At 32.0% G+C, this 10,575-nt stretch overlaps 1 protein-coding gene across 1 annotated transcript; it reads left to right on the forward strand.

Moving 5' to 3' along the window:
* Window positions 1-4,276: 4,276 nt before the first annotated feature.
* Window positions 4,277-8,985, forward strand: LOC105162890 (protein CLAVATA3 INSENSITIVE RECEPTOR KINASE 3). Its single transcript, XM_011081052.3, has 11 exons — window positions 4,277-4,934; window positions 5,066-5,198; window positions 5,323-5,394; window positions 5,508-5,651; window positions 5,800-5,871; window positions 6,003-6,062; window positions 6,244-6,344; window positions 6,489-6,623; window positions 6,727-7,077; window positions 7,631-8,010; window positions 8,216-8,985. The coding sequence occupies exons 1-11, from the start codon at window positions 4,835-4,837 to the stop codon at window positions 8,582-8,584; spliced, it is 1,917 nt and encodes a 638-aa protein (XP_011079354.1). The 5' UTR covers window positions 4,277-4,834; the 3' UTR covers window positions 8,585-8,985.
* The last annotated feature ends 1,590 nt before the right edge of the window (window positions 8,986-10,575 follow it).

A 10,575-nucleotide genomic window follows, 5' to 3' on the forward strand; every position in this document is an offset into this window, starting at 1 on the left:
ATCGATATAATTTACCTTAAAAATTATAGATAAGCATTTGAAAATAATAATAATAATAATAAGAAAAAAAAATTAAAGCATGCAAAATTGTACTTGCCCAAAAAGAGAGGAATCCAAAGAAACAACTTTAAGTGATGTGCTTTTATTTAAAAAAATTTCAAACAAGTAATAATAATAAATTTGGAATAAATAAATAATTTTAATTCCTTAAAAGTAAGAAAAAAGCCAAATATTTAAAAAAAGCAAAAGATAAAGAAAATTGTTGACATATATTTATAAATAATATTATGCTAAAAATAAAAAATAAAAATGGGCCAAAAGTGGAAAGGGAACCATTTGTTGGAATATAAAAATCCAAAAAGAAATATGCCCATATAAAAATTAGGGTAAATTATATTTTGTCATTTCAATTATGATCGTTTTTATATTTTATCATTATTTTTTTTATTTAACTTATCGTATTAACTTTGTAAAATTTGCACTTTGTCATATACGATCATTTTTTTTTATATATAAAACATCACATTTTGTGCATATATGAAAAATATCACATCATATAACCCTTAAGTATCAAATGTGCACTGCATGTGATGTTTTTTCGATAAAAAACTTGATTTCAAATAGTTATAAATAACAAAAGTACAAAATTTTGTAAAGTTGAGATGATAAGTTGATACAAAAAAAAAAAAAATTAGATACCAAAATGTAAAAATGATAATAGTTCGAATAACAAAATATAATTAACCCTAAAAATTATGAATAAATTACATATTCTACTATTTTGATTTTTCTTATACGAAATGAATGGTGTAGATCATGCCACGTTAATTCAACGTAAATTCCATTTTTAATATAATATAATTTATATTTTTTGATATTTTTATATTCTAACTCATAAATATTTATATTATTGTGGGCTATCTGGCTTACGACTTCGTAGAAATAAATTATTTTTTTTATATTTATTTATTTAAATAAATAAATAAATTATTTATTTAATATTAAAAAATAAATTAAAATACGACACAGATAATCAATAATCACATTTATTATATATGATTAATATTAGGATAAACTATATTTTTTTTTATTTAAACTATCTTCGTTTTTATATTTTGCTATCAATTTTTTATTGTGTCAATCTATCATCTCAACTTTGTAAAATTTTTACTTGGTCATATATGACTGACTCTTTTTATCAATTTTTCTACTGAAAAAACATCACATGAATGCGCATATGAAAAACATAACATCATATTGCCCTTAAATATCACATGCACGCTGCACGTGATTTTTTTTGACAAAATAATAGATCCAAAATAATCATATATAAAAGAGAGCAAATTTCGCAAAGTTGATATATCAAATTAAAAGCCAAAAAAAACAAAAGACGGATATAATTCAAATAATAAAATAAAAAAACCACCTTAATATTATATAATATTAAGTAAAATTTTATAATATTTTACACACGTATCGAATATGTGGGGACCATTTAAATTTTGCAAAATAAATAAATATAGTAATATATATATATATGTATATGTATATGTATGTGTATATATATGTTGGGAAAAGGAGAAGAGGGGCATAATGGTACCTTTATTGCTTTTCATGTTGAAGTTGGCTTTATGCCTTTGATGGGCTTTTTATTTGTGATGGGCACTTAAAAGAGGAAAAAGGAGCAACGTGGAAGAATCAATTCCATTCTCATCGAATGAAATAAACGCACTCCAACAAAGATTTTCATTTTCAAACTCCCATACACTATGTTCTATTCTTTTTTTCTTTTTTTCCTCAAAAATATTAATCATGCTAAAAAAACATGAATAAAAATACAAGGGCATCAAAGTAATTTCACCTCAAGAGTATATTTAAGGAAAACTGCACAATTATTATATCAAAGTGTTCGGATTATCGATTTGTTTCTCGAGAAGAATATCGACAAGAAGAAGAGAATTAGATAGAGGGCAAGAGTGGAATTAGAAATTTATTATTGTAACTGTATTGGGCTAAAAGGGGTGATTATGATAAAGGCGGGAACGCTGAACTTTGTTCGAGCGTGTTTAGACAGTTTTTCTCAGAGGGGACTGATATCGTGCTCCTGAATCAGTTTTTGCGCACATCAGTCATAATATGTGGTGATTGCGGACAATATGCATGCAACACAAGGATATCTAAATGAAATAAAAGGAAATAAAATGCACACCAACAACATTTAATAATATTTTTCAGAAACGAGACCATGTAACTTTTCAAATTCCAAATCCCTCATTTGAAGGAGGCTTATGACAATGAGTATGTATTATTGTCTCACGTCAAATAAAACCAAAAAAAAAATGAACAATATATACAGAGATAATCATGTCGTTCTCTGTTGATGTTTATTATAATTACACGTAAACCCTTTATGGTTTGAAAAATTACATCTAGTACCATTGACGTTTGTATCTATCTAACAAATAGATCCCTCTATTTGTTAGCAAAAACAATTGAATGAAAAGATCCACATTCGCCCCAATTGACTTATTACCAACTTATAACATATCACAAAATTTTTTTTATAATGAAACTACCCTTAAAAAGTTAGAGATACACCTCCTTAACCATATATAAATTCCAAGATTCCCATCCCCTTAACCACACATTTATTTAAGAACAAACCCCTAAAATTCTAATAAAGACACAAAATTCCCCAAACTCAAAGATGGCTATGTCATATTTTCCTAATCTCATCCCTATGTCCAAGTCTTGCCCATTTCACCAATACAACCATAACACCATCCCATGACATGAGAAAAGAAAACAACAACATCCTTAGTCAAATCAAAACACACAACACACATACCTCATCACCTCATATTGTTTGCATGAGGAAGAAACAACACATGACACACATCACCCCTACAATTAAAAGTCAAAAAAATCAAACATAGAAGACAGCAAGGAAGTAATAATTATGGAGGGGTTGGAACTTGTAAGAAAGACATTGACAAGTCTAATCTCCCCCTCACATAGACTATCAAAAAGAACAACAAAGATAGACTGCTCTAAACAGTGCCATGTTTGCCCTCTCACATCAAATCCCACAAACCCTAAATTTTTATCCTTTCTTGGTAAAATTCCTACTCTCCCCCTATCTCATGTTTTGGCTGCCACAAGTTAATGCTTTCTTTTCTTGTACATTTTCATTTGCTCCCATTTAATTTCTTATTGAAAAGAGGGGATGAGGATTGTTTGGATTGATTGATTTATTTAAAAAAAATTATTAGGAAGGAAAAATAAAAGATTCTTAAATAAATCGAATGAGCTGCATTTAACGGATTACAAATAAATTTGATCTGGGAAAGAAGTTTAATCTGATTCGATATAAAGGATAAGATGTATCATATTAAGTATAAACGTGAACATTTCGTGATTAATATGGCATTATTATCATAATTTTGTGGAAAGACGCTCTGCATGCATGAAAATATTATTCGACTACAATATTACGAGAGTTTTGAAGAAAATACTTTATGCGTTGAATGCAAGAATTTTTATTATCGACAATGACAGTATGTTGTATTAGAGTTTCGCTTTTGCATTATCTATACTATTTATTAAAGTTCATGGCTTAACTACATTTAATAGACAAAACGCGAGTTTTTGACTGAAATGGCTGTAGATATGCTTATTTCTCTTACGAATAATCATTTATTTTATCAATTTATTATATAAAATAATTGTCTATTTGTGTACGTGTGGAGTTAATTTATTTAATTAATTTTAAACAATGCATACATAAACATCACACAAAAAATTAAATTATGCACGCGCATCAAATATACTTGAGTGGTTACTTTTAATAATTTTCACATTTAGTATACATAAAAAAAAAGTATATTTTAATATTAATTAAATTAAATTTATTCTCATTATTTAATGCAAAAGGTTTTCTTTGTTTGTTTTTTTTATTTTTTTGGACATCATTACAAGAAAGAATTGAAGGGTTTGCTTGGGGAGGGAGAGTTTATGTCTGTGTCCAAATATTTTGCTGTCACTCTCAAATTCTGAGCTTCTAATCCCTCACTATCACTGACTTCTCCCTGTAATCCCACCTGATTCTCTGTTCTCTCTCTCTCTCTCTCTCTCTCTCACACACACACACAAGAACACAGTAAAAAGTGGAATAAAGCAAGAGATGGGATGAATGGAAAAGGAAGGTAAACCCCACAACCAAGCAGAAGAATGTAAAAAGATCGTTGTTTAGAGTAAGAGGAGGGGGAAAAAGTTGCAGAAAACAACTCCTAAGCATTAAAAAACAAGAAAATTAAGGAAACCCCAGAAAACATACAGATGTTACAGAGTGTTTAAGTAGATTTTTGGGAAAGTTAAAGGGAAATTTAAGAATAATAAGACAGCAAAAACAAAAGAGAGAAAAAAAAAAGAGAGAGATAGTAAAACAAAGAACTGATGCACACCCATGGCAGGCTCTTTTTTAGTACAGAGTCACAACCAACACACACGCATACACAGAGAATTGCTTTTTCTTTCCTCCTTATATATGTGTGTTCTCTCTCTCTCTCTCTCTCCCCCACATTCAAAAGACAAGAGGAGTGGAGAAGATAAATAAAGGGGTTCTAAAAATACTCAAAAAAGAATGGTTTGAATACAGTAAAAAAGATGGCGACTTTGTAAAGAGGGGTGTGTGTGTGTGAGAGAGAGAGAGAGAGGGAGGGAGGGAGAGAGAGAGAAGGTGAAAAGGGAACATACTAAATACATGGTTTTTGTGAATCAAATGTGAGAAAACTCCCAAGAGAGTCTGGGTTGTTTCTTGCCTCATGTTGTCTCTATGATCATGTCTCTCATGCCCAGTAACTGCCTATTCTTTCTCTTGGTTCTCACTTTTTTCTTCACTCTGGCCTTTTCATTTGAGGCCCGAAATCCTGAAGGTACCCACAAATGTTTCATTTGAGAAACAAAAATCCCTTTGTTTTTCATTCTTGGAAGTGAAGTTTTTCTGTTCTGACCTCTTTGTTTATGGTTTTGGCTTCTTTGTTTTCTGATTTCTTGTGGGCTGTAGTTGAAGCTCTTATTGCTGTAAGGGAAGCTTTGAATGATCCTCATGGAGCTCTGAGCAACTGGGATGAAGACTCAGTGGACCCTTGTAGCTGGTCTATGATCACTTGCAATTCTGATAATCTTGTTACTGCTTTGTAAGTCTTTACTTTTTCTTCTCTCAGCTTGTCTCAATGTGTTGGAGTTCTTGAATTTCACTGTTGGATTAAAGCAAAATTTGAATCTTCTTTTCTTTATTTGTGGACAAAATGCTGTGCACAGAGGAGCTCCTAGTCAGGGTTTATCAGGTTCTTTGTCTTGGATGATTGCAAACCTTACAAACCTCAAACAAGTGTAAGAAAACTGCTAAACCTTTTCACACATACATGTTGGCTTGATTTTGAGTTTTACATTACAGATTTTGAACGAAGTTTCTTGTGGGCTTGATTTTGAGTTTTACATTACAGATTACTGCAAAACAATAATATTTCTGGGCATATTCCAAAGGAGCTAGGCTATCTTCCAAACCTTCAAACATTGGACCTCTCCAATAACAGGTTATCTGGTCATATTCCAGAATCTGTGGGATTCTTGAATCATCTGCAATACCTGTGAGTCTTAACATTTTTCACAACTATTCATAGCAAATTTCAGAATATAATTGCTTTATACCTTCATATGCATTTCCTTATCAGGCGACATCTCTTTCTTGACTTTATATGTACTGTCTGTTATTGCTGTTTGTCTTGTAATGAACAGGAGGTTAAACAACAATAGCTTGATTGGGGCTGTTCCTTTGTCCTTAGCCAGTCTCCCTCAACTTGCTTTCTTGTGAGTACTGATCTCACTGTTTTCCTTTATCTCTTACATTCTTGATTCTGTTGTTATGTTCAGAATTATATTCGGGGATTTTGTTCCACATGTGAATTATGGGATTTTCTGCATTTGTTGAATATTTTCAGGGATTTGTCCTTCAACAATCTCAGTGGACCTGTTCCCACTTTAGCCACCAAAACATTTAAGTATGGTTTCTCTGCAGAATTCTGTACTGATCATTTTATTACATGACCTTTAGTTTACTGTGTTCTAGTAATATATGAAAAATTTTCATTAATGCATTTCTCTGTTTTCTTGTTTGTATTAGTACGTTCTGTTTTATGCTTTAAGATCTTTTGTTTCCTGGTTATTGTTATGTTCTTGCAGCATTTTCGGGAATCCTCTGATATGTGGAAGCCACTCTAGTGAAAAGTGTTCTGGATCAGCCCTGGCTAGTCCTCTTGCATTCTCTGTAAATCCATCTTCTGGTAACCAAGTGATCCTCTCTCTCTCTCTCTCTCTCTCTATATATATATATATATATATATATATATATTTGTGTGTGCGCACGCCTGCACCAGCATACAAACTTGATAAGTAAGTGTTTCATTTCTGTTTTTTCATTAATTCAGGAAGAACCAACTCCAGAAAACTAGCAATTGCACTCGGAGTGAGCCTTAGCTTAGTCTCTGTATTAGTTATCGTGTTTGGATTTCTCTTCTGGAAAAGAAACAAGAACAGAAAGCAGTCCATTCTAAACATTACAGGTAGCGAATCTTGTGCAAGTATATAAATGTCTGTTACTGCATTTATTACAATCTATGTACATACCATTTTCTTTTTATAATTATTTATTATATTTCATTCCAGATGTTCAAGAAGAGGACCTTGACCTTACAAAATTGGGAAATCTTAGGAACTTCACGTTTAAAGAGCTGCAACATGCTACCGACAACTTCAGCTCAAAGAACATACTTGGTGCAGGGGGGTTTGGCAACGTTTACAGGGGAAAACTGGGAGACGGCACACTGGTGGCCGTCAAACGGCTAAAGGATTTGACAGGAACTACAGGGGAATCACAGTTCAGAACTGAACTAGAGATGATCAGTCTAGCAGTTCACCGGAATTTGCTTCGTATCATCGGATACTGTGCCACCCCAAATGAAAGACTTCTTGTGTACCCTTACATGTCTAATGGGAGTGTTGCGTCAAGGCTTAGAGGTCAGTACCCGTCTTGAGTTCGTGCAAGTCTGCTAACTGTTACTACTGTTTTTGAGTTCTGATTCTGCTTTATTAGGTGAGCATGATGTACAAATTTGTCAGGTGTGATCTTATGGTGGACCTCAGTATCACATATAAGTTTGGAGCAGGGCCCATTTTAACTGCAGTAGATACTTCAAGATATCAAAGAATCTTTTTCATGCATCTTTGTATGGTGCATTTTGTTTTGACGTGCTTGGTTTACTGAACTTTAAGTTCCTTAAGGCCAAAAAACTCTGCCATTTGGAGTGGAGGGTAGTTTGCTTTTGTTGAAAATAACGACAGCAACTTCATACGTAAACACCTGCATTCTTTACATTGTCCGATTCAGACATTGTTATCTGTAATGTCATTACATGATTGAAAAGTTTTGTGATAAAAAGTTGTGTATATTGCTCCCCCCCTTAAGAAGAAATGCTATCAGCTAGATGGAAAAGATTTTGAAATATTAACTTGCATTTTAACAGGTAAATAATACATGTCGACTTCGTTTTGTTTGCGTTATATATTACAGGGAAACCAGCTCTGGATTGGAACACCAGGAAGAGAATTGCGATTGGAGCTGCAAGAGGGCTGCTGTATCTGCACGAGCAATGTGATCCAAAGATAATCCATAGAGATGTTAAAGCTGCCAATGTGCTTCTAGACGACTACTGTGAGGCCATTGTCGGTGACTTCGGCCTCGCAAAGCTACTCGACCATGCTGAATCTCATGTAACTACAGCCGTTCGAGGCACGGTCGGCCATATTGCACCAGAGTACCTTTCCACTGGCCAGTCATCTGAGAAAACTGATGTATTTGGATTCGGTATCCTACTTTTGGAGCTTATAACTGGAATGAGAGCTCTCGAGTTTGGAAAATCGGTGAACCAGAAAGGAGTTATGCTAGAATGGGTACGTTCTCTCTGAAAAGGATGCACACTATGAGGTTGCGCTATACATATTTTAATGTCAAAACGCAAAATTTGAAAAGACGAAAGAAACTTTCTAGGAGATGGGCATACATTTGATCCGGTCTTCCCGTTTTTCCACTGTGATAAGCTAGGAGGAACAAGCACATCATTTTGAAACTAGAAGTAACAAAGTTGTTCCACTGCAGGTTAAGAAGATACAACAAGAAAAGAAGATCGAACTACTGGTTGACAGAGAACTAGGAATCCACTATGACCAGATTGAGGTTGGAGAAATGCTGCAAGTAGCTCTACTTTGTACACAGTACCTACCGGCCCATCGTCCCAAAATGTCTGAGGTCGTCCGGATGTTAGAAGGCGATGGTCTTGTCGAAAAGTGGGCATCCACCCATAACTACATCCACAGTGCTGCAAATTTGTCGTGCAATAGTAGCAAGTCACGTTCGACCGTTGCCCACGAGGACATGGATCATGATCATTCGAGCATGTATGGGATGACAATGACCATGGACGACGACTACGACGCCCATTGCATGGAGCTGTCTGGTCCAAGATAGTACGTTAGACAGAACAGAGCAGTAAATAACTGAACTCATCTTTACTCGTGGCAAGAAATTTTGATCTGCTTTGGAGAAGAAAGTCGAAAAAAGTTTCTTGTTAAGTCTTGGATGCCATCTTATTTGGTATTTTGTTCTTGCACTGTACATAACCTTTGGTTCTTGTTTGATGAGTGTACTCTCCTTCAGCAAATTCAGGTCATTCTACAGTAGATTGGGTGCATTATATTCCATTTCTTACTGATAATTGGATTATTTGAGAAGCCCCCGATTTTTTACAATCCATTGGTATTGGATGAATTAAGAGCATCGTAAATTTGTAATAACTTCATCGTCATGTGTACGAGGTTGTTGTATCTATTTTTATCATGATTCACTTATATTAATATTAGTTGTTATGACACGTCGTCCCTCCATATATATAATAAATAATGATTTATATTTTAAAATATATTATAAATAAAAATAAGATATATAAATCAAGACATTATATTAAAAAAATAAATAAGTAAAATAAAATTAATTTAGAGATATTATCAACACAAAAAAAAATTGGTGTGAGTGAAATTTTCGTATTAGTATATATAGATAGTATAGATCATATGAAATGAAAAGAAGAGTTTAAATAGGAATGGTTAAAAATACAAAAGGATATTTTTAATAATTTAAAAAATTAGTATCGCGGCATAAATAACCGCTATTTGTCAGTAAAAATGGGGTTTTCTTTTTTATATAGTATAGAAGTATATATAAAAAAGAACGATTCGCAATACTTATTAACGACGATTAATAACAATATTGTTTTAATTTTTAAATACTAGTTGCGGCAAGTTGTTTCTACGTGCATACAATAAATAATATTTCATGTTATAAAATATATTATAAATAAGAGTAATATATAAACTAATATATTACATTAAAAAGAGAAAGAAAAAAAATTAATGTATAAGTTAATATACAACTTAGAAAGCTGTATAAGTAATTTTATCAGTTGAATAAAAAATTGGTGCAGCGGTGTCGTTAACCGCCGTTTATGAGTGTGGGGAGTCTTTTCTTTTATATTAATATAAATGACAATTATATTCCTATTAGATAATTTTAAAATTAATTATAATTCATTTTTTAATAAAAGTGATTGCACATCATTTTAATATCACTATATTAATTTTGTTATCGTGTCGATAATACTTTAAGTGGGTAATTTTTTTGTTTCTTTTCTTTTTTAAATGTGATTTGTTGTTTATATATTTATTTTTATTTATAATTCTTGAAAATAAAATACATAAATGAATTCCCTGTAATTCTGAATGATTCTTTTTCATTTCATATATACACACATCATAATATGTTTAGTTATACAATTTTTTATATTCCTGCGCCCTTCGATTCAAATACCCCAACAGAGGAATTATTATAGGGATTAGTAAAAAAAATAAAATTTTACCATGACAATTTGAAGCAAAAATTAATTTATTAATTTGGTAAAAGAAAAAGAAAAAAAAGAAAAACATGGGATGTCTGTTGCTAGTTTGGGTTAAATTAGTTAGACTAAGATCTTGTGAACAAATTGGAGATCACGGGTTTAAATCCTATAAAATATATGCATAATGTTTGGTTTTATTTTTGGGTATTTTGTGGAGATAGAGAGAAAAAAACAAAGATAAATAAAAATAAGTTAGAGATAGCGTGTATGTTGGGATTTGTTTTTGGAGATAATATAAAATAAGTATGGTATATTTGATATTGGATAGTGAGGAGACAAAAAATACTGTTTATTGTCAAATCATGTCTTTTTTATATATATTTATATATATATGTATAAAAATGTATATAATTTATTTGTAAATGAAGAGAGAGAAATTTCAGTTTTGTCCCCCAGTCACTATTACAAATACCTAGAAACGAGACAAAAATTAACAAAATATTGAATACCAAACATTGCTTCGTTTTTGGGCCATCTCAGAGATGGCCCAAAACGCAAGCCAAACATA

Source organism: Sesamum indicum, linkage group LG5 (assembly GCF_026168435.1).
Source record: "Sesamum indicum cultivar Baizhima isolate 11 linkage group LG5, ASM2616843v1, whole genome shotgun sequence".
Lineage (NCBI taxonomy): Eukaryota > Viridiplantae > Streptophyta > Magnoliopsida > Lamiales > Pedaliaceae > Sesamum > Sesamum indicum.

Coding starts and splice junctions, on each gene's coding strand:
- LOC105162890 (XM_011081052.3), top strand. CDS start 4,835: ATGATCATGTCTCTCATGCCCAGTAACTGCCTATTCTTTCTCTTGGTT. Junction 5,652..5,799: donor TTGAATCATCTGCAATACCT/GTGAGTCTTAAC, acceptor TGTAATGAACAG/GAGGTTAAACAACAATAGCT. Junction 7,078..7,630: donor TGTTGCGTCAAGGCTTAGAG/GTCAGTACCCGT, acceptor TATATATTACAG/GGAAACCAGCTCTGGATTGG.